Genomic DNA, 23,433 nt, shown 5'->3' on the forward strand with positions numbered 1-23,433 from the left:
AAACTCCATTGTCTAATTTTTATGTAAAAATCAATTTTAGTATTAGTATAAAAATAATTAACTGGTATTTTTTTTACTTACTCTAATTTCTAACATAATTAAATTGTAGTAAAATTTTAATATTGTAAAAGTCCTTATATTAATTAAAATAGTAAAAAAATTCATATCATTTAATTTTAAATTATTAAAACAAATTAGATATGATTCTTATTGTTATTTTATTATACTATGATTGTAATTTTTGATAAAAAGTTTAAGAATCAAATTATATTTATTTATCAATTTAGTTATTTAATTGCATTGACTTTTAAAACACAAGGAGATTTTAGTGCAATAAATAAAATATAAAGAGTCAATTTATATACTACAGTAAAAATCAGGAAGCAAATAGTATATGAGTCAAATAGTATAAAACCAAGTATAATTAACAATTATTTAATAAGATTTTGATAAAGAAAATTTTTAGTATAAAATTACAAAATAAAAAATATTTTTTAATAGAAAAAATATAAATCTTCATTAATAAAAATTTATAAATACATCTTGAAACAAGAATGAAAGCAATAATTACATTCAAGAATTACATAAAGTAAAATTTTACATAAAAAGATAAATATCTCTAATGTTCTTTAACCGTGTTAATGGATAATTCATTAATAGTCGTTGAAGATCGTTTCGTTCAGTAGACTCTTTGGTCTTTGAATGAGTACGACTGTAGAAATTTTATTAATAATCTTTTTATTATTTTCAAAAAAAAAAATTAAAAGAATATCCATAGACGATGGGACTAACAAAATTTTCATAAAATAAGACTCATAAATCTCTACTAAAAATAATATAAAAAATATAATATAAAAATAGCAAAAAATATAATAGATCCAAATATCACATATAACAAGAAAACTAAAACATAAAAATAGAAAACAAATATAAAAATAGGAACATGGACTCTGGTGGTAGCCTCCATTAAAATTAACAAAAACCCAACACTAAATTTTTGGACTTTGTGAAGAATTATTAAAAAAAAAAGAATAATATTTTTTTCTAACTTAATTAAAATATCGAGTTCGAATTTTAAATATGCAATTACAATAAAATTCTTGAGAGAGTGTTTTACCACTCGTAAAAATCTTGGCCGACATATTCTAAATTAAATCTAGATATGTACGTATAAAGAAATAGAAAAAGAGTAAGCCAGTTTTAATATTTTAGAATAAATTAAAAAATAAATTTAAATATTAAAAGATAAATAATATAATAAAAAGAAAACGCAAGAGCATATAACAATTACCCCAACGTAAATTTTTATTACATTACATAATGACATTTTATTCATCGTACTAAAACAATAAAGATATCCGCACCGAATGCTAATCTCCATCGTATAAAATTATCAATCTCGTCTTCAACTCCTTCCTTTTCTGAAACAACCTTGTTTTCTAAAAGAATTTAACCAAAAACAAAATAGCAGCAACTCTTCTTTTCTCCAATTCCAGTTCTACCTTCGTCACTTCCGTCCAAATTCAAATCCCAGCAATTCAATTCTTAAAATTGAACTCAATTTGAATTTTAAATCTAGGGTTTTCTCGAAATGGAGGACTTGCCTCTTCCAGCTCTCTTCGAGCAGGCACACAAGATCCATGCAGCCGCTACAGAGTCCGGTGCTGATCAAGTACGTTCCTTTTCAACTTTAATTACGGTGTTCCTCTTTTCTTTTCTTAAATATTGATTTCTGATTTTCTTTTTTCTTTTTTTACATAGGAAATGGTTAAAAAGGGATGCGAGGCACTTCATAAATGTGAGGAAATGATAAACAAGTTAGGGCTATTCTCTGTCAATGAAACTAAAGATGATATTAGCACCTCTAATCTTAAATATACTCTGGTAAGTTTTTTTTTTCTTTTTATGTTTATGTATTTTCAAGTTATTAACTGTGTAAAAATTTGAACTTTGTTAAATTTATATTGTCTAATGGCTTTCTTTTATAAGGTAATACTTATAGTAATTAATTCTATATTCATTATTCTGTTGCACTGTAGGTACCGTATTATCTTGCTGAGCTCACTGAAAAAATTGCACAAGATGATAGGATTCAAATTCTTAAGGCTTCACAGGCTAAGCTAAAGGTGAGTACTTCATGTTATTTTGGTTGATTTATGCATTATTTCAAAAATCATGTGCAGGAATGTACTTGAAAAATGAACTTTTGCAAAAATCGTGTTGCTTTTGTCATTATTTCATTTCTTTCATAAGAAAGCGAGGTTTCCAAATATGTAAATGGATTAAGCATAGTGCAGTTCTTGTATTTTCTAGACTTTCCGAACACACTATAATGATTTTTGTCATTATATTAACTGATATTAATGATAGTTAAAACGTGTTGTAGGAATTCCTTTCTTTTTGTGAGGCAATGGAACTTGTACCACAAGAAGAGCTGCAAGCATCCTCTCAAGGGGGCTCAAATTCTTTTGCGGAAAGAAGGGCCCAAAAGGTAGCTTTAAACTCTTTTTTTGTGTTTATTGCGCTGCAGTTCTGCAAGGTTGTTGAGTGCCTGTGGTGATATATGGTTTTATATATGATTGGATGTAGATTGCCCGGTTCAATCGTCAAAGAGCTGCGCAAGCGAAGCTTCTTGAAATAAAGGAGCGGAAAGAGCGGCGAGGTCGTTCAAATAGAGCAACTGCTTTGTCAACTCCAGTTGAGGCTGGAGAGGAAGATGTGTTGGATGATGATGGAGAAGAAGAAAGGGAGGTTGGTTGTTATCTATATGGTATCTTTATGAAGCTTAAGGGCTGTGATGACGATGTTTTCAATTTTGAAGATCATTTCACAAATTGCCTTTTTTCCCTCCTCCACCTCAAAAGATCAGGTCAACTAGATCTTTCTAAATAAATTACCACAAAAGACCAAATTACATGTCTTTGGAAAAGAAAAAGTAATACCATCTACTACTTTGGGTGAGAAATCGAAATAAAAACTATGATTTAGTTTTAGAATGTCGATGAAACCAAACTCACTATGCATACCATTAGGTATATCAGCTTCTGACATAGGATGTTTAACCAACTCTTGATTACCTTGTTCGTTCGTAGAGGACTGAAACAAGTGACATCCCGCCCTTGTAACCCTGATTTTCTGGTTAATCAGGGGGAATTCTCTTTTGAGACTCCTGAATCGATGTCTCATTGAAATTCTTGGACAGACTCCTGGTGATTGAGTCCACTGGACATGGATAATGGAACTGATTGGAGGTGTATCATGGCCACAAGCCTTGAACAGATTCTCAATCTGTGCCTACTTTTCTGATTATATTTTTATCCCAACATTGCTTGGGAAATTGGCAATGTAGCTAATTCATCTTCTGTTTTCTTCTTCTTCTTCTTTTTTTCCCTTTTTTTGACTATTGGCTGGGTATATATCTTATCAAAATTGAATTAAAATGCATGAATTAGTGTCATGCTAATTTCTTGACATAATTTAGTAGTAAACTTTTAAGTATTGATTAATGCACTCTGAGATCATCAAAAAATCCATCTTAATGCCAAGAAATTACTTTTTGCTTGAATCTAATTAATGACCTGCATAGCTCTGTAATTTCTATTTCACCTTTTTTATGGAATGTGACTTAAAGTTTTGGTTTTCACAAGGGTGATCATTTTGATTTTGCATCTATATTGAGATGGTTCTTCATAATCTTTTTTCTTATTCAATGCATAGTATTTTGGTTTCTAATTTGAAAGAACCTATTCTATGTGCTAACATCTCATATGCTAGTAATATTTGGCTGGATAAAAAGGAGTTAATACTTGTGCACTTTGTAATAAGCAGATGGCTAGTCCTTTAACTTCTATGGTTTGTGAGAACTTTCGGTCTTGCTGAAATTAAATTACTTCCTTTTGTCTCTCCCTTTTGCAGGCTTGGCTCACTACCATCTCATTGGCCATTTGTAAGGTAGTCTTACATTTCCATTTAATATGCCATATACAATTTCTTTAGACCTATTAATATCATTTTTCATCCTTACACCACTAATTGCAATGTGACCATATTATAGGCATTTGATTTGCTCGAACTGCTAAAGAGGGAGGAAGAAATGCTTTCTGCTGTAAAAGAAAGACAACTAAAGGTATTTCCATGCTTAACAGCTAGTAGAATCTATGTATTTGTTTTATGGATTGTCTTTATTTGGAATAAGTTAGGAAACAAGTCCATAAGCTTGGTCAAACACAGCCTGATCCAGTTATTGTTCAAGAACTAAAAGACATTCAAAAGGCAGTCTTTATCTAATATTATCATTCCACTGAAGAGAACTCTACTTGGATATTAAATGGCACTGTGAGTTTGAACCACTCTTGATTGTGAATCATCACTGATTTTCATGGTTAAGTATATTCACACCTTCAGCTGAATAATGTCCTCCAAGTCTATGATATCTGAAGTTAAGGTTTTCCTGATGCTATGTTGACAGGGTCAAAGCTGGAGTTGCTTGAAGTATGAAATTTTATTATCAGTTACATCTAGTCTCATTGCAGAACTTCAATATCTAATTTTCAAGCCTTCTTGAATCAGCTGTTCCTAATGATATTTTATCATGTCAGCAGTGATTTTAAAATTTGCTTCACATTTCAGGAAGGGGATAAAGAATTTTCTCAGGCTGTTCTTGATGATCGAACCAAGAACGCGGAAGCTTGGCATCGTGGTGCTGCTACTCGAGCACTATACACAAAGCCAGCACCACCAATCACCTGTGCTACTTTTGCTCAAGATGTTCTGGAAGGGAGAGCACAGGTTTCACAGGCACATGACCATAAGCACCAGCCAATGATATTTGGACCAGCAAGTCTTGTAGGTGGCAGTCTAACAAGTGAGAGGGAAAGAATGGTAGCACAGGTCTTCCAACCTACCCATAGGTAAGTTTCTTAGCGTGATTAATGAATGTTGTTAGACAAGTTAGTAATTGCTTTGCCCTTTTCCACTTGGGAGGGAATTTCATTTTATTTACAAATGAATATTTAATAGAATGCAATTGAATTCTTCTATCAAGTGTGATGTGTAATAAATGTGGAATCATTTTAAGAATTGATTTAGAGCTGAAGAGATAAGAAAGAGAAAGAAAAAGAAGAGGTGAATAATAAAAGGAAGAAAGGGTTGAGAGAGGAAAAATGTATTTGAATCAAAGGGTAGTTTTGTTATAATAAAAAAGTAATCTGATAATTCATTTGGAAATTTTATCAAATTTGATTGGATTTGGTAAAATTATATCCAATTTCTAAGGATTTAACGGGATAGAATTCTAAATGAATTTTCATTTATACTTCACACAATGATAAGTATAACCTTTTTGCCTCAAAAAAGCTTCTCATCGTTGTTTGCTATATGAATGTTCTGTGGAAGGTTGCCAACCATGAGTATAGAGGAAGCTGGGTTAAGGGAAATGGAGATGATGAATAATTGGCAAGAGAGAAATGCTAAACTCATGGCAGAAGCCAACTCTGCATGGTACAAGGATGATCAGAGGCTAAAATCAGGGGAGGAAGAAGACGAAGATAATGATGATGATGCCGCCGTACAGAAGGCAAGAGCGTGGGATGACTGGAAAGATGATAATCCTCGGGGTGCTGGTAATAAAAAGCTTACCCCTTGTGGTTAAAAGATGGCAGGTTGTGTCTGTTTTCTTTGAGCCATAGTCAAAACTGGTTTTTTTTTTTTGGCATATATATTCTCTTAGATCCTTGCTGCAGATGTTGGTTCTACAAAATTTTGGGTCAGTGTCATCTCCCTTATTTTTTGTTTAATTATATTATCATGTATTTTATTGTGGTTCTTTGCATATATCCTTTGGATGCGCACTCAATTGTTGTTTTATTACTGTTCACTTAATCCAGCGGCCGATATAACCATGTACACTTGAGGACGTGCATGAAAGAAAAAATTTCTTTTCTGTATATTTCTTGTTGGTTCATTGTTTCAACTTTAAAACCATCTGAGAATTAATGCGTGAGAATGGTTCTATAAGGCCCTGACAAAACCGAATTGATGACTGCTCACCGGCCCTGATAAAAGCTCAAGAGTTTGCTTCAGAAGTTTTACAGAACATGAAAGATTTTGCGTCCAGTTTCCTCAAAGAGTGTTTGAGTAAAATACCTGCTATCCTATTGTTTACCATGTGTTATAGTATTGAATTCTGATTACAGGTCTTGACATTTGCCAGTCAACCTTGAAACAATTTGAACCCTTGCTGGAAAAGTGCAGGGGGCGCGAGTTCAGAGTTGTGTATAGGCTCTAAGCTTGGATATATTTAGTCTTTCTGGAGCTATTCATACTAAAAATAATGGGAATTTTTTAGAAATATCTTAAAATAAAATAAAAAATTTCTTTTTAAAAATATTGTTTTTTTAATTTTTTTTTTTTTTTAATTTATGGTATGATTATTTTTTTGGTTGTTCTTTAATTATTAATTAATTATTTTAGAAAAATTAAAAAAAGAATAAAAACTTAATATTAAAAGAAGTTAAATTATTTTTTTATGATTTTTATATTTTAACACAGTGAAAATAAAAAAAAAGACTATAAATTTAATTAAAAAATATATAAAATATAGGTATTTTATTATTTTTCCTAAAATAATTAATGCTCTTCGCCTTATAATTAACTTTATTCAACAATTCCTTGTGTCTTTTTATTTAACATTATGTTCTCCTGCCCTAAGGCCCAAGCCAAAGTTAATAGTACCAAAGATTTGTGGGCAAATATTTAAGTGAGCTATTCATTATTCATATTTAAATTAATGATTTTATCAAAATCTTAATTGCTAAAATTTATACGAAATAAAAATGAGCTGAAATCTTATTTTATAGATTGTAAAAGTGAAAAACAAACTGAATTTCCAGTATTATAATAAGAAACAGCAAAATGTGTTATGAATTATTGGAGAGTGAAAAAGGAGTTCCATAAAAGTGAGCTAACAGTAACACAAAAGTCATCAATGAGTTGAATGAATATTCAGATAAGGTAACAACCCGAATATGTAACCAACCAAACTTGCAGGCTTCGACTGATTAATAAAGATTAGATTGCAAGGCGTTGCATGAGCTTCAGAATTGGCTAATTATATCCTCCATCCAAATACATAATGCTTTTATGTGCCCATCTCCAAAACTCAATGAGTTTTATGGATAATATTGGCAATCAAACTAAAGTGACATTCTTTTTACTTATTTGTAATGTTTGCAACTCAACATATATTTGATTTTTCAGTATGCAAGAGATAATTATTTGTTTGATTTATTAAATATATATTTATATTAACTTTTAAGAGAAAAAAAATATTCTAATGGTTGAGTTATTTATTTTAATTCTTCTAATTAAAATTATATTAATTACTCTAAGAAAAATATTACATTAGTAGTTGAATCTTTGTATTTGTTTAATCCTTCTATTGATTATTTTAGTATCGTGAATATCAATAAAAAAATTAAAAAAATAAAATTTTATTTTGCATAAAATTTTTTAGTATAACTTTTATTTATAAATTTTAACATTTTATGGATATTTTTTAAATGGCTATTAAGGATAATTTTTATTTTAATAAAATATTATATTTATCTTTTATATAAAATTAAATCTTTACTATTATGCATTGTTCATATGTGATAAATTGTAGATTTATTAAACATAAATTGTAAGTTCATTGGTAGTACAATATAGGTTCATTAAACTTTTACTGTTATGTATAATTATAAGCAACAAGATCAATAAGTATTGTTTATAGGTTCATCAAATATAAGGTATTGATTTATCATTTTTTGAACTGTAAATTCATCAGTTAATATATATATCTGTTTTTCAAATTATAAATCTCTAAACTATAATCTATAAATTTTAGGTGTATGTGATGAATTTATAATTTATAAATTATAAATCTTCTTTTTTTAACCTATGAATCTATATTTTTTATGAACTTTTGGGATATTATATATGAACCTCAAATATACGTATAATAAATCTATAGTTTACAATTTATAAACTTGATATTGACCTACAAACTTGTAGTTTTATGATTGATGTTTACAGTTTTTACTGATGAACTTGTGTTTGATAACCTATGATTGTGTTTTGTAATTTATAATTATAAACATAATATTATCACTTTTAATAATAATAATAATAATAATATTATTATATTATTATTATTATTACTAAATTTTAAAAATTAAGATATTATTATATAATGGTAAAAAACAATTAAAATTAAAATTTCATCAAGTAAGACATAATATAATTTAAAACATAAATATATGCTAAAATATGATCAAATTTAATTCTTTTAGTAAATTGTTAATAAATTTTATACATGTATAAAACTTCATTTTAATATTATGACATTTCATTATAAAATTACTAGTATATTACTACAAGATAAATTTAATACTGTAACAAAAAGAAATATACCGAAATTATAAAATTAAAATAAATAATATCATAATAAATTATTAATAATAATTTAGTAAAAAAATAAAAAGATAAGACAAGTAAAAGAAAAATAGTATCCGTGTAGTGTAAGATAGCCTCAAACATTTAAAATATAAACACAAAAATATATCACACGTGTATATGATAAATCATGGACACGAGTCCATAATATAACAATCCTTCAGAATTACTTTAGGCAAAACTTACTAATTTTACAAAAAGGTAAAAACACATATCCTCTTATTTTTTTTAAAAAAAATACAGTTAACATGTTAGAAAAAATCAGAAAATAAAAATAAATTACCATATTTAAAATTAAAAAAAAAAAAAGAATGTAAACCATATCCTCTCACTATCTTTTACAGTTAAAAGGAATTTGGTTTCTTTTTCCAACAAAGAAATACCTTCTATTTTGTTCTTTTTTAATACGTCTAATATCATTAAGAAATATTAAATTTTATTTACTGTGAGCTCAATATAGTTAACTGTATATTAGATCACTAATTATGATTTTGTTATTTAAGAAATGAATATTAAATATAATATAAGATCATACAATCCTAAAAATATTAATTTGTATAGTAAAATAAAGAAAAATTAAAATCACAGAATATTCATATATCAAGAAAATGATCTGTAGTCCTTTAACCGCAATCAACCAACACTTTTTTTTTAAAATATTTTTCATTTAATTTTAACTGTTTTTCTTGAATGTATTTTTCCTTTAATCTTAAATAATTGGACTCCAAATAACTAGCAAGCAGCTTCCATGGTTTTGCAACCCTACACACTGATTACTCTGGAAATTGCTATATAAAGGCTGGAGCATGCAAATCTGTATGGATCATTTTATCCAGTCAAATAAAAAAATGGTGTGAACTCAAAATTTTATGATTGTGAGAAATGTGATGGCAAATTTCATATGCAAATGCCATATCTGGCAACTTATTCCTCAAATCTTCACAAAATTTTCTTAGATATTACATTCAGACATCCATCTTAGTGCCTAGAGAATCTTCTCCGTGGTTGTGCGACCTTTCCCTGGGAAGAGTAGCCTTGCATGAGAACCAGCATAGGCAACTTACCACATAATTTCTTAAGATCATTGTACGTGCTAGATCTTCTGGCAAAAATTTACTAAGTTTATCTATGCTCGACAAAGACAGATGTTGTAATTGGGGGCACAGTGAAGCACCCCGAGGATGCTTCGTACCTCGAGTTCTTGACAACTTCATCAGCTGATTTAACCTGCACCAAGATTTCCACAAATGACACAATGCTAGAACCTCCAAATCAATATATATCGTGTCGGTGTGGTCGGTGGGAAGTAGATTCAAGACATGTAGCTTCATCTGTGAGTTCAACCGGAAATGCTAAGCAATACTTCACCCTTTTCCCCACATTACAATTTAATATTTACAAGGGGCATCTCTGTATACATATTAGCAATAGCTAGAGCAAAGTCCCACCCTCGCCTTATTCCCTGCTCAACTCTAATAGAAACCAAAAAAGTTATCATCATTTGATATGCAGGTTTACTGATAAAACAATTACCTGCACAGGATGTAGCTCAAAAGTTCTTGCCCGCAGAGCAGGGCTGGTAAATGACACCTTGGTTGGACGAGTGTTGAAAATAACAACAATGTATGAGTAACTGTAACACGGTAAGAACAAAGAGTTAAAATATACTATTTACATCATTGGCATTCTAAGCCAAGACCGTGCAGGCATTCATTCACTCACATGGGATCCAGTTGAGATAACCCAGGGAAACCTTCATGGCCATCTTCAATGCTCATTACAATGACACCAGGGATCCATGAAGGACCAGTGTTATGGAATCGTACCCGTTCCTGATTGTCATTTTGTGTCATTAGCAATATGAACACCTCATTATTCTAAATCTCTAACGCGCTATTAAAAGATGGGAGAAAAGTAGGGAGAAAACCAGAAGAATGTATTAGGAGAAAGTAACTAAAGAACTTAAGTCATACAGGGCTTGATATCATATAATTTTAGAGTTCAGAGATTCTTTTTTTTTTCCCAGAGAAAGGCTTACTGCGAAAAAGAACTAAAATAAGGACCAGTTTTGTTCAAGGTCAGTAATGGGAATAGATAAAATGGGGATGCAAGTGATTATCTTTTATATATTGTTTGATTCTATATGAAATGAAAATAGATTTCCATTTATCACTAACACTAATAATATTAAATTTGTTATTATTGTACACAAAATATATACAAAAATAATATAATTTAAATAACAAGTTATTATTTCATTTGTTTGACAAATAATAATTGATTTGACTTGATTTCATAGAAATGAAAATTTATTTCCTAAAGGGAAAGGAGGAATGGGCAATTCCCATTAATGGGGGAAATCTCATTTTGGTTTCGACAGTGATTTTTGACGAACTAAACAATAACAACGAGAATTACCTATTTCTATTCCATTCCTACCATATTTTCTCGCATGCCAAATGACCCCTAAATATATTTAAGGGATTTTTAATGGTTTTTCCTCAAAAGAATCATTTAAACATGTAATTTGTAAATGAATGATAGTTCTTACCTGAATAGCATTAGCTGTTGTCAAACGGAAAAGGGGTGAAGAATATCGCATCTGCAATACATCTAAGAAATTCTCAGTGGCAGCAACAATATGATGCTTTTGAGGCTTGAAGGATGGATCTGCCAATCTTGGTTTTATTCTGAGCGGAAGACAATATAACAACTCAACAGGTCCGGATTATCAATCAAAATTCTGTATCAACTGTTATAAAGATATTTAACTATATACATATTTATAAGGCCTGTGTATGGTGTATATATAGAGAACAAATGTGTGTGTGTGTGTGTGTGTGTAGATTAAAAGAAACACAAAAGGAAAGAAGACAAATGTGTTAAAATTAAATATGAAAAATGATACAAGGAAAAGAAATGCATACAGTGGCCAGTTCTTTTCATTTTTCTTCTGTGGAGGAAGGCCAACAGCCCAATTGTTAGAATTGTAAGAGAAGTCTAGCCTGAAAAGTTACAAGTGAACATAAATATTGGGCAAATTGGGCTCTGTGCATTCAGTACTGTATCCACATCATAAAAGACAAGATTAGAAGTTCCTATAGACTTATTATTAAGTTCTAATGGTATAATAGCAAAGGTATGATAATTGTCATAATGAATCCAAGTAACAATAATTCAACATTAGAATACCTGTTGAACCAATCACCAGAATTGTATGAATCACGATCAAGTGATTTTGAACGCAGCATCTCATCACCAGCATGGAAAAATGGTATGCCCTTCAACCAGGGAAAAAACTCAGTATGTCAGATCATTACAAATGATTAAATAATAAGCAACAGTAACAAGGAACAATTTAAATCATGTTGCATAGCTTGCTCATTCCCCAAAATCTGTACTACCCAAAGTGTTGGTCAGTCTCCAATTTCATCAAGTAAGCATACAGGTGCTTGCATGTTTACTTGTTTCCTTCTTCCTCTCTCTATCTAAGAAAGCAACTAAAACTGTGGGAGTCAAGCTCTTGAGATTTGCAAAAAAACTACAGGTATATGATACTTTGGGTTATATTATGTTTTGTTATTAGACTGATTATAAGCAAGTCTCAGAGAAGCTAGGTACTGTACTGTAAAAGGACCCAAATTCTGCCAACTGCAAGGGAGGGGTTTGAAAGAACCATCTTTTACGACTTGGATCATACTTGGCCCAGAAAAAACATAAAGGTCTAATGTGATAGCATGGGTAAACATTAGTGTCATAATTGATTCTTTTCCTTAAAAAAGTTATAACAGATGCAAGACAATCTATCATCATCCAGTAGGAGCATTCCCCTCACAAAAAGTCAAGAAAATTAAAAAAATGAAAATAAAAGAGAACTTCTAGCCTCTCCCAGGATAATTTTTCTTTTATGACCAGTGTTATGCAAAGCCCAAAAAATTTAAGAAAAGAAAAAGGAACACAAGGGTTAGCATGGTTTGTGAAATTGACTTTATGGAGATTTGGTATTATTGTGAAATTGCCTTTATGGAGATCTATTATCAAACACATGGTATTATCTCTCAAGAGGTCATATACATGCTTAGAGTCTCAGTCCTCAATGCACTGCAAGGTTCTTGCACGTAGAAAATATTGCTTTTCCACACACAGATTATAGCTTAGGCGATATTTATATTAGTTTAGAACAGCAAAAAGTACAGGGTAATACAAACTCCTATTTTAACAAAAAAATAGGATCCTAAGCTAGTTGGGGCCACATAGGATGTGCCCATAAGACTGGAGGAGAAGGGAAAATAGCAAGGTGCATCTATGACTAATTTAAGTATCAATGGAGTTAAATAATCATAATTATCACCAATGGTGTTTTTAAGGAAGTTATAGTTTAAAAAAAAAAAAGATGTAGAAAACAGTAAGACTTTATGATTTTTAAATGAAAGGCACAAACTGACCTGTGATAGTGCAATTATACTTGTCGCCAAATGATTTAATCTGCATCTCTCATCCACAGAAATTTCCATTGGAGTCTACAAGCAAGTACTGAGTTAGGATAAAGTTCTGTCTCATAGATCATCCAGTCCATAAGCAATGGGCTAAATCAGAGAAGAGGTGGCAAATGTAACATTATTAGAACAAATATTGGATTGTCGGAAGAACATATGAAACATACCTTCATGCTCACTATATCAAATAGGGTTTCATTGTCATGAGCAGAAACATAATTAATCTGGAAAAGCAACAAATTAAATCAATCAGCATGTTAGAGAAACCTGTTTTTATCTATACACATGGTCTCAGTATAGACTGGTCAAATATTTGAACGAAATTTATCCATCATCATACTGGTAGATATTTGTAATAATAATGAAGAATCGAGGAATAATAAAACAGAGAAATTCTGCATAGGGCTGTGTTGATAGGATATGCTGTAGCATGATTAAGACTGGAACAACTTTTAAATTAAAATGTGCACAATGGTACAGCATTGCATGCCAATGAGCATCTTTTGCAAACCCATTTAAAAAATTCCACTCTAGAATCATGCGCAGAAAAATATGGTTTAATAATGCCCAACCACCAATGCTCACAGAACATTTCCATTGCTGTTTTATCATCAATATTATGAGTGAGAATATTATCTCATACTAAATAATATTCCTTGCGCCCAAAACATCAATCACTCACACAGCATTGGAATTGAAACAATTATAAGTGGAGGTCTACTCAGTTAAATGGCAAGAATATTTCATGTAATTTTGCAAAAGCAAAGAAGACTCGGTGACTGCATACAAGATCCAAACACTAACAGTAAATGTATAATGGATTCAGATAATTTTGTTTATATATCCTTTTGTTTCAAATAATTTTATTGCTGAATGTTATCGAAAGTTGTATATGGCGTATTGTCAATTTGTTGATGCAGAAGTTTTATTTGATCATAAAAAGAATTTGTAACTGGTAACTACAGTTCTACATTTATTTATTTAATTAAATCACAAAAATGGCTAAAAAGAATATACTTTCTGTTTGACAAAGAATGTATGCTTAAGAATTTGTTACCGAGTTTCTGTGGTGCAAAGGAAGCCAAAAGTATCCTGATGTAGGACTTAATGGCCTATAACAAAAAATTTGCGACCACTTCATATAACTAATGGACCAGTTTATCATTGTAAGAATAGCATTATTTCACCCCAAAAAACATTTAATACATAATTCCTTGTAGTTGATCCCCTTCTACCCAGAGTGTCTGCTTCTAAGAGCCAAGTCTGCAGCAACATAAAGGCCAAAATCTCCATAGGGACATCTTAAGAGATGACACTGACTCATGCAAGATGTGATATTGCTCCCAAAGACATAACAAGTGTACAATTCAAATTGATAAGACATCCATCAAATTCTAATTAAGCTCCTTACTGTTTCTGTGGGAGATAGAGCATATGCAACAGGTTCTCCACCGTAAGTTGTTATTTCTGATCCTTTCACCTGAAAAAAGCAAAAATAAGGAGATCCAGTGTAAATGCAAACGAAGGAAAGAAACATCTGAACAAACAGAATTTTAAGATAGAAAAATACAGTAAATCTAAACGTATGCATGTTTGCATTTGCACTGACATTGATTATGAAATACCATTAAGCAGAAAGGTGTTTCTTTCCTGCACTATTAAAAGAGTGTGCGGGCCAAAATTTTCCCGGTTGATAGTCTAATAGGTTTTATGCATATGGATGCTTGTTGCAATCTTCAGATTGCTAAACAACTAGTGCTCTTTAAGACAGTTGACCTCACCCAATTAGCAAAGGATAAGAACATTGGTCACAAGCTACAAGCAAGTCCTTGACAACCCCAAGACAGTGCGCAAAGGATGCTCATAAGTGACTTGTTAAAAGGCATGGCACCCAAACAAACCAATATTTAAGTGAAAAATCCCATTATCCATAGAAATGATAAACACGTCAAAATAGAAATACATATAACTTCAAAACTTGTAGAAGCAAACTAAATAATTCAGTCTTCATACAAAATATGTAACTGTACTTTCAAATCTAACATCAAATATCAGATACTAGACAGCATAATATAATGCATGATCCAGAATGACAATGTAACCTCTTTCCCTTCACTGTTGATTAGCACGAAATCCCTCAAATTTGCAGCCATTCCAACCTGGAGCATTGTCGAAGCAGTTAAATTAGCCTTAAGCAAAGATAGAGATCATAATTTACGATTATCTAAATGAAAGTCACTGGATCTGGAAAGGAAGAATGAGTTTAACATAGAATCTAAACTATTGAGTAATAAAAGGAGCTTCTATGGATGAGTGCAATCTTTTTTACTGTATTGCTCTTTACTGCTAATAAATGTTCTGTTAATAATCCAAAGTTGAACGGTTCTAGAAGTGGAAAAAATAAGATTTTAAAAGAATTGCTTCTTATTTTTATTGGTCTTGACTACCAAATAACAGTGAATTGATTATTATCCATGCCTTCATACAAAAACTGAAAAATCTGTCCCGTAGAACCAAATCAGATAACGTGCTCTTCTTTCTCCTTTGTTCCTAAAGAAGGTGCAAGGGCCTAGTTCAAGCCACCTGAGGGGTACAGTGATCAAATTAAACCTAGATCAACACTTCATTACATGCCGGACCAAAGAGAAATTGTGGACTAACACCTTGATATCAGAAATGTGAAAATGATGGCCACCTTTGCCTAGTTGTCAATGTCAATTAATAGGTCTGAATGTTATCAAAGAATATAGCTTCCTTTTTCTACTTGTAATCTGGTCATATTTTCTGTAACACTAACATCATTAGGACAAATAACTGAATCTTGCTCCCACATAGACATTTAGGCCAATATCTGAATCTAATTACCATTAATTCATTCAAGCATTCAACATTATTGCATATGAGAGACAATTAAAATGATTAACCTGGATATGATCCTTTGCTGTGGTAAGCATGAGTTCTTCAACATCTTTTCCTCCATGGTCATGACCATTAGGCTACAAAAGAAAAAAAAAAAAAAATATATATATATATATATATATATATCAATTAACACTAACAGCATATATAGCAAAGATAACAGAACTACACATGGTTCATTCTTAAGCCAACTTAGCAGGGACAATTGCCCCGGCAGAATCCTAGCAAAAAAATCGGAACAGAGAAAAAGAATCGGACGATAACAGAAGTACAGATGGTACAATCCAAGCCAACTTAATAGAGACAATTTCCTCAGCAGAAATCCTTGCAAAAACAAGGAAAAGAAAAAAAAGGAGGCTAATATAATTAAAAGAAATCTTTTATGTTGTTTAATTTGCCGCTGCTATATGCTACAAAAGGGTGAACATGTAACTAATAACAGATATGAACAACCTCTGGAATTTGGAATGTTGATAGTAAAGAATAAGCTTAGATATATTGTATACTTTAAAAAAAGCACGATTGAACTTTTACTTTTAGAAACTTTATATGGAAATAAACATATATGTGGATGCCAACACAGTCGACCTTTTATAATAAAAATATTCGGTGGATTAAAAATTTTTAATATTAGAATTATTAATTTCTTCAGTTCAATTATCTAAAGAGATATTGGTTCCTCGAAAATTTATTAATTAATAGAGATTATTAATTTATTAAATATTAAATATAAGAGGGTCGGCTGTAGTTAGATACCAGCACTAAAACTTTATATTTCCCTATTATCTGAAAAGGTAAAAAAGACTTGTATAGTTAATAGTTGTAAATTTCCTACTTACAGTTCTAGACAAATGATGGCTTTTTTGCTCCCCAGCAACTGGCCCCCACCCCGCCCCTCTAACTAGCCCTCACTGATCAAAATTCTGCATCCACCACTGGGCCTAACCTATTAGGAATGAAAGACTGGCAGATATTCTCCTTCCCTCATATAACTAGTTTCCAAATCTAATACCTAGACATTCTGCGGAAAGGAAATTAATTTTCTCCTAGAACTCATAGCCCATATTTGCTAGTTCTACAATCTGAAAAGTCAAACACCTGAAAACAGGACTATAACCATGATGCATTACTGCACTCAGTCATTTCACTTTGAGGTGTGCAATAAAATCTTCCAGAAATAGAGAGATCAATATTCATGGAAAGTAGGTAGAAGAGCAAAAAGTAACTAGAAAATGAGCATATAGCCTCCAGAAACTCCAGCAGTAGCATAAACATGATAGAAGTGTGTTGCCATAGAAATTGATACCTGCAACATTAGGCCAGTCACAAATCCTTGATGAAGAGGATGGCCAAATGGAGATCCACCAAGCATTGCATCCCGAATTCGATCGTTAAAACTGAATAGGTTTCTAAATACTTTAGGAAACCAAAGCACTTCAGAAAAGATAATCAATCAAGTAATGACTCAAGTGACAAGTTGATTTTTTATTCATATAAAAGCAAACTTGATGAAGAAAATAGATGTATAATTGTTCAATCCATCCAAAATTTTTGGTGTTTGACACCAATAATATAATAACAAAAATAAATACCTCCCAATTCCAGTCCCGTAAAGATTGAACTGTGAAGCATTTACCCCACGACCATTTTTCGCAACTTCACCAAAGTCCCAACCTTCACCATAACTACAAAGTAAAATGTTAAGCTAGCCAAATTAGGATATAGATATATGTATCAGAAGTGCCCATCCATGTTTCCAAACCCTGTCCCCAACATGATAAAGAATACACAAATAAATTAGAGAAATTACGGCATAGTGATGATAAAACCCATATGTCTCATGACTTTGAACTTACATATACAAACTTGAACCATCAACTCCATCTCTTTCCACTGATAGGCTGTGGAGTGCAATTTTTGCTTTTACCTATGCACAAATAAAAAAATTATTTAGTTGCATACTTCTTGTGCATTAGTATGATAGCACCATACCTAAACACTTGTAAGTTAGCATCAGATATGCTTGATATTAGTTTTCAGCTTATGGCATCATTTTGAAAGTCAAAAGATTCATGCTTCATGAAAGAAAATTAAGTTATTACTTTCTTATTTCTACTGCAAGTGGAATTACATGACCAACTCATTTGATCTGTGATGCACTAGCAGGAAAAAAAAATTGCTAGCAACTATATTTCTTTGCTACATATGACAAAACTATGTATATTAATAAGCCTAGCCTTCAACCAACAAATATTTTGTCAATGTGTATTAAAATTCAAAAAAAAAAAAATGGATATGCAATGAAAGTCATATACCATTGTACTTTTCATCAAATGACCCATAAGGTCAAAGCGGAATCCATCAACCTGAGAAGACAAAAAAGAAAACAAGAAAAAGAAAAATCATCACCTATTAAAAGATTTTGAACGAACCTATTAAAATCCAAAAATAAAAGCAAAACCAAGAAATTCCTAAAATCTCCCAAGCTCTGCCTTGCACCATTACGATGTAAACTTAGAAGATTCTGATAATAAATTGTAAATGAGAAGTATAGCATAGCATTCAAGATACAGGAGTGTGGAAGCTGCTTCACTAAACTATATTATGTAAGAAAATAATAAGCTTCAAGTAAGTACCTTATAGTTAACAGCCCAGTTTAAAAGATCATCAATGATCAAGCGCTCAACCATATAATGCTCGCTAGCAGTGTTATTCACACATGTACTATTTTCAATAATGCCATCAATGTTCCTTCTCAAATAATAACCTGGAACAATCTGAAGAGAACACAAAGTCGCAACAAAAGTTGGGGATAACACCTTTTAGTATAGTTACTATACTCACTAGACAAGAATGAAACTAAACAAATTAAGTTCCAAACTGCAACCTAAAGTAACATTTGAAATTAGAAAAGAATATTGGACATGATTAACAAATCAAAACCTTATCAAGAACAGAATTCTCATCAAAAGGCCCACTTCCATGCAAATGATTGTAGACAACGTCCAAAACAACACGAAGACCAATACGATTAAGTGCCTGCAATCAGTATTCAGGTGAGAATAAGTTATGAGAAGACTCTCAAGCATTAACTGAGATGACCATCTACAGCTCCAAAATCAATAGAATTGTGGTCCATGTTAATTATCATACAGAAAATAAAATTCGTTTACACTCAAATCCAAAATCAATAAACTGTGGTCCATGTTTATGATCATAGAGAAAATACAATTTGTTTACACTCATTTGAAAGTGGAGAAAAAAGTAATAAAGAAAAACAAGTCTATACCTGAACCATCTTCCTAAACTGAATCGTGCGAGAAGGACCATTTGGATTACTTGCATAACTTCCTTTCGGGACTCCCCAGAGAACAGGATTATACCTTCATAAGGTGAAGAGCGGTAAAATGTTGTGTGGACGTTAATTCACAATAATCCTCGCAATATTGGTTCATGTAACATACCCCCAGTTATACCCATCATTATCTTGGACTGCCGTGATCTGAGCTTGTTGTTCGATGGAATCTGGCAGTAAAGTTTCTAGCATCTTGTTATCTGCAAAAGCCTCAAGTGTCATAAATAGCACAATAACAAGACTTATCAAGGTGACTGACCCAAGCATATCCTATTTCAGAAATGGATAGACATCGAAACCAATTAAAAAAAAGGAAGAAACAATAGTTTACTAGATTACATTCCAATGGGAGTAACAAAATCTTCACAAAGGTGATATAGAATTCTTAGATTCTCTTTCCAGAAAATGAAATAGCATAGAAGAGCATCACTAAATTACATTGGACCAAAGCAGAGTATATCACTCAATTTTAAACTACAAACTATGCTTACCCACACACTTCCAATTCTCCTTGACATCATCAACACCAGCAAATTGAAAGGTTGGCAACAAATGAACATGAGTAATGCCAGCATTTGATAATTTCTTTAGATGAAGTACACCTGCTGAATTCTTCAAGCATAATATTTTTATCAGAACTAAATGGTACATTTTTATATCATGTATTTATAATTTATGAAACATAATTGTAAACACTTACGAGTAAAACTGTATCCCCTCTTATTTCTACCATGGTTTAATATCTTAATTACCAATTAATATGTCAGGAGAAGTCACTAATGTTATGTGTGGTAGCAGCAATAATTAATCTGCTGTAGACAGTATCAGAGCTGTTTGATCTTTTTTATATGACTTGCAAATCATGTAAAATGAATAGACATTAAAGAATTTACTAAATTTTACGCATTAAAGATAAAATATGAGCATAAACTCATAAATTACATATAAAAAATCATCATTTTTGTTTAACATATATCAATCTACTTCAAAAGCAGCAAAAAACAACAACAGGATTAACGATCTAACCCTGCCACCAACAAGAAGTGTCTAAAAGGGTCTTGTGACCCTTGGCTTTGAGTTTGAGCCTTTTGGTTTCACAGTGCACTCAAAACAGTAACAGCATCTTGACATCTATGACACAACAGCTGCTATTAAATTTTCCATCATTTTTATTGTGATGTAACAATGCTATCCACTCAGTATACTTTGAAATGCAAATTAAAAAAAATAAAATAAAAGTTTCTTTCATCCTAGCATTTAATGGATCTGTTGAATGGAGTTAGCAAATATTCTTCTAAAAGCACTAGATTCCAATCGTAATCACAGAAAGAACTGAACTACCTCAAAAGTAAAGGCCAGATAACCACCCCGAAAGTCAGGATGCACAGTCTGATCATTGGCACTACAATAGAAGAAAAAGTAATAATGGAATCACAAAGCTACAACAATCCAATGCATAGAAAACTAAATACAATAAAAGCAATTCAAGTAATTTTTTCTTCCAAAATAGCCTTACATTAGTAATCCTTTTCTTTAATATAAAATTAAGATATGTCAAAGCAAGAAAATTACAACACAAAGCAAGAGTATATTTACCTAAAATCCCTTATATGCAACTCATAGAGACTGATATCGCAGAAAGAAAGTAAACTAGGTTTTTCTTTGGCTAAATTATCCCATCCTTCAGGTTTTAAAGATTCAGAAGTGAGATTCACTAATAATGTCCTTTTCCCATCTGATGAGAGCCTGAACCAACAAAGAACCAGAATGAAATCAGAAAGACTTACATCAGCATGCATACAAGTTTCAATAATTGAGTGAATAAATGGATCATAGTGCAAATGTAAACATGTTATAATGATTAGTAATGCTACAAATAATCTGAGTATGTAACAACTTAACTATTTTCATTGAATTGTTGGCAAATTGAGACAACCAGCATACCCTCTAGCATATGGATCATTCGCATAGCATTTTTCAATGCGTAAGGTGCTGGGATGATAGACAGAAACTTCATACACATAATAACAACCTTCCCAATCTTTTGGTCCTTTAATGCTCCAAACTCCATTAACCTCCTTGAGCTGATGAATCTCTAGAGGAACCTTGCTGAAGGAATCCTTATAAATGTACACTAAAACTGCCTATTTTGATGCAAAAAAAAGGGGGAAAAGATCATTTGTAATCATCCAGAGGAAGGCAGAATGAGAGTGTTTTGGTTATGAAATTTCACATACTTGAGCAGTGGGAGCCCAAAGATGGAGTGATACAGCATTTTTGGAATAATGTGCACCAAGGGGACCATCGTATGAGTATAATTCATCCAAAATACCAGGTAACTGCAGACCAGTAGCACTTCTACATTTCCCATCAGCTGTTTAAACAGAAGCAAGGAACATTAGCAGTGAGAATAACCGAGTGACTGTGAATGATGAACATAGATTCATATAACATTGGGGCATATATGCATATCCAGAAAATAGGTATTGATATGAAACAACTTATCCTCATGCCACTATGCAGCTTATACATGACTGACTTGATAAGCAACAAAGCAACCGCTGTTAGTGATATATTTCTTCAGCAATTTGATCTATGGATAACCTCTCGAATGAGAATTCAGTTTCATTTGGTTACGGGAACATTAAGTTACTAAAATAATAATATATTCAATTTGATTCAATGGATAATTCAATCATGGACCTTGCAAATAGGGGTCTTGGGGAAAAAATTTTAGAAATTTCCTACTCCTGACCATGTTCTGATGAAATGAGCACTCTTGATACTCAAACATGCACCTATGTGGTTGCATGTCCACGGCATTTATTATTTAATTTATCAATGGCTCTCGCGAAACTATAGTTCTAGAGGTGTGCATTACCATATATTACATAGAACAAATAAGTTCCAGAAAGCACTTACCCTCATATGATGCAACTGCTAATTGGCATTTAAGAAGAGATTTTGCATCAAGAGTAGGTGGAGCTTTAAAAGCTCTGTAATCCCGAATATGTGGAAACTTCACAACAACCTAGTAATATTAAGTTTGAAAAAACAAGTCAATTATAAGCTGGCCGTCAAAACTCATTAAGAAGCAATTTAATGTCAAATCAAGAATGATATGCACCAACCAGTTAACGCAGAAAAACAGCTATTAGCAATGCATCTAAAAACATTAGTTTTACAATGACTAAACTATATTACATTCTCCGGAAGCCCACCATTGTATTTCTCCAGCTTAACTTCAACATCATGGCCTGTAAAAAACCAAAATCTCATGAAGTACTAAAAACAGTCACTTGATTGTTTCTATTTATTATCTCAGAATTTGTTTAGTGAGAATGAGGTCATACAAAAACAGTGAACATAAAAAAGTTGTCTCCAAATATAGAACAATACCCATATCATATATCATAGTGATCAAGCAAATAGGTAGAAAAGTTCAAACCTTGAATGCCAGCATTAGAAACAGATAAAGAACCAGTGTCACTAGCGTATAAAAAGCAAGAACCATTATCACCAACGTCCACATTCCAAGCAATTATAGTTTTTGATACCCAGAAAGCCCTTGAGTACAACAAGCTATCCTGAAACTGAAAAACTCACCATCTTTAATAAACCAAATCAATCATTCAAAAGTAAAAACTTTATTATTTTATATACCCAATTCAAGTGACTAACCTGAGAAGTAGAAGTGGAGAGTTCTTGCAGAGGCATTGAAGAGGAGGAGCAGCGAATTGGGTATTTGAAAGAGGTTTTGGGATTGGAAGAACGATAGAGGAGTTGCCGGTGGCTATTATCGTTGTTTAGCTTTGGATTGAAACGGTGAGGTAGACCATACGGTAAAGAAGAAGAAGAAATACCAGTAATGGTTAGTGATGGTACAAGTGGAAGTGCTTGAAAGGAGAACAGCAAAGACATTTGCTCTTTCTCTGTCTCCTGCTTGATTTTGGAACAGAATAACAGATTTCACAATTATCTTTCTGCCTGCACATCTCCAGTGGACCTTTTATATATATTTTCTTTTCATTACACCTTTTATATTTGGCCCAATGACCTTTTAATCCCTGAACTTTCAACAATTTTTCTAATTTATCCAAATGTATTAGTCTTTGCAAAACAATTACCAATCTTCGAAATGGTTTTCTATTTTGGGATTCCATGTTTTAA

At 31.7% G+C, this 23,433-nt stretch overlaps 2 protein-coding genes across 3 annotated transcripts; one reads left to right on the forward strand and one right to left on the reverse strand.

The window, feature by feature from the left end:
• The first annotated feature begins 1,354 nt into the window (after positions 1-1,354).
• On the forward strand, positions 1,355-5,945 carry LOC8279084 (PP2A regulatory subunit TAP46). Its single transcript, XM_048375484.1, has 9 exons — positions 1,355-1,672; positions 1,762-1,884; positions 2,040-2,126; positions 2,387-2,491; positions 2,590-2,751; positions 3,916-3,951; positions 4,055-4,126; positions 4,630-4,910; positions 5,395-5,945. The coding sequence occupies exons 1-9, from the start codon at positions 1,592-1,594 to the stop codon at positions 5,648-5,650; spliced, it is 1,203 nt and encodes a 400-aa protein (XP_048231441.1). The 5' UTR covers positions 1,355-1,591; the 3' UTR covers positions 5,651-5,945.
• A 3,413-nt stretch (positions 5,946-9,358) lies between these two features.
• LOC8279083 (pullulanase 1, chloroplastic) lies at positions 9,359-23,262 on the reverse strand. 2 transcript variants are annotated; one of them, XM_002532734.4, is made up of 28 exons: positions 22,945-23,262; positions 22,712-22,856; positions 22,468-22,520; positions 22,186-22,294; positions 21,501-21,637; positions 21,208-21,407; positions 20,860-21,009; positions 20,605-20,665; positions 19,755-19,875; positions 19,373-19,463; positions 19,198-19,291; positions 18,852-18,947; positions 18,545-18,685; positions 18,224-18,274; positions 17,765-17,835; positions 17,501-17,593; positions 17,215-17,305; positions 15,914-15,985; positions 15,092-15,148; positions 14,401-14,469; positions 13,157-13,213; positions 12,939-13,013; positions 11,686-11,774; positions 11,421-11,498; positions 11,045-11,183; positions 10,216-10,325; positions 10,027-10,126; positions 9,359-9,720 (listed from the first exon to the last, which is right to left on the reverse strand). In XM_002532734.4, exons 1-28 carry the CDS (start codon positions 23,182-23,184, stop codon positions 9,616-9,618), a joined length of 2,895 nt encoding a protein of 964 aa, XP_002532780.1. In that variant the 5' UTR covers positions 23,185-23,262; the 3' UTR covers positions 9,359-9,615. The 2 variants fall into 2 exon arrangements, with proteins under 2 accessions (XP_002532780.1, XP_048231440.1); XM_048375483.1 differs by lacking the exon at positions 22,945-23,262 and having other exon boundaries at positions 22,485-22,520; positions 22,712-22,816.
• Positions 23,263-23,433: the final 171 nt, after the last annotated feature.

Source organism: Ricinus communis, chromosome 6, assembly GCF_019578655.1.
Source record: "Ricinus communis isolate WT05 ecotype wild-type chromosome 6, ASM1957865v1, whole genome shotgun sequence".
Lineage (NCBI taxonomy): Eukaryota > Viridiplantae > Streptophyta > Magnoliopsida > Malpighiales > Euphorbiaceae > Ricinus > Ricinus communis.

What these genes read in the sequence shown, in the direction of transcription:
- LOC8279084 (XM_048375484.1), top strand. Translation starts at nt 1,592, where the DNA reads ATGGAGGACTTGCCTCTTCCAGCTCTCTTCGAGCAGGCACACAAGATC. An exon ending in CAGAGTCCGGTGCTGATCAA is followed by an intron (nt 1,673 to 1,761) that starts GTACGTTCCTTT and finishes TTTTTTACATAG; the next exon opens with GAAATGGTTAAAAAGGGATG. An exon ending in ATGGAGAAGAAGAAAGGGAG is followed by an intron (nt 2,752 to 3,915) that starts GTTGGTTGTTAT and finishes TCCCTTTTGCAG; the next exon opens with GCTTGGCTCACTACCATCTC.
- LOC8279083 (XM_002532734.4), bottom strand. Translation starts at nt 23,184, where the DNA reads ATGTCTTTGCTGTTCTCCTTTCAAGCACTTCCACTTGTACCATCACTA. An exon ending in AATGATCCATATGCTAGAGG is followed by an intron (nt 21,010 to 21,207) that starts GTATGCTGGTTG and finishes TTGTTGGTTCAG; the next exon opens with GCTCTCATCAGATGGGAAAA. An exon ending in TTGATATAGTGAGCATGAAG is followed by an intron (nt 13,014 to 13,156) that starts GTATGTTTCATA and finishes ACTTGCTTGTAG; the next exon opens with ACTCCAATGGAAATTTCTGT.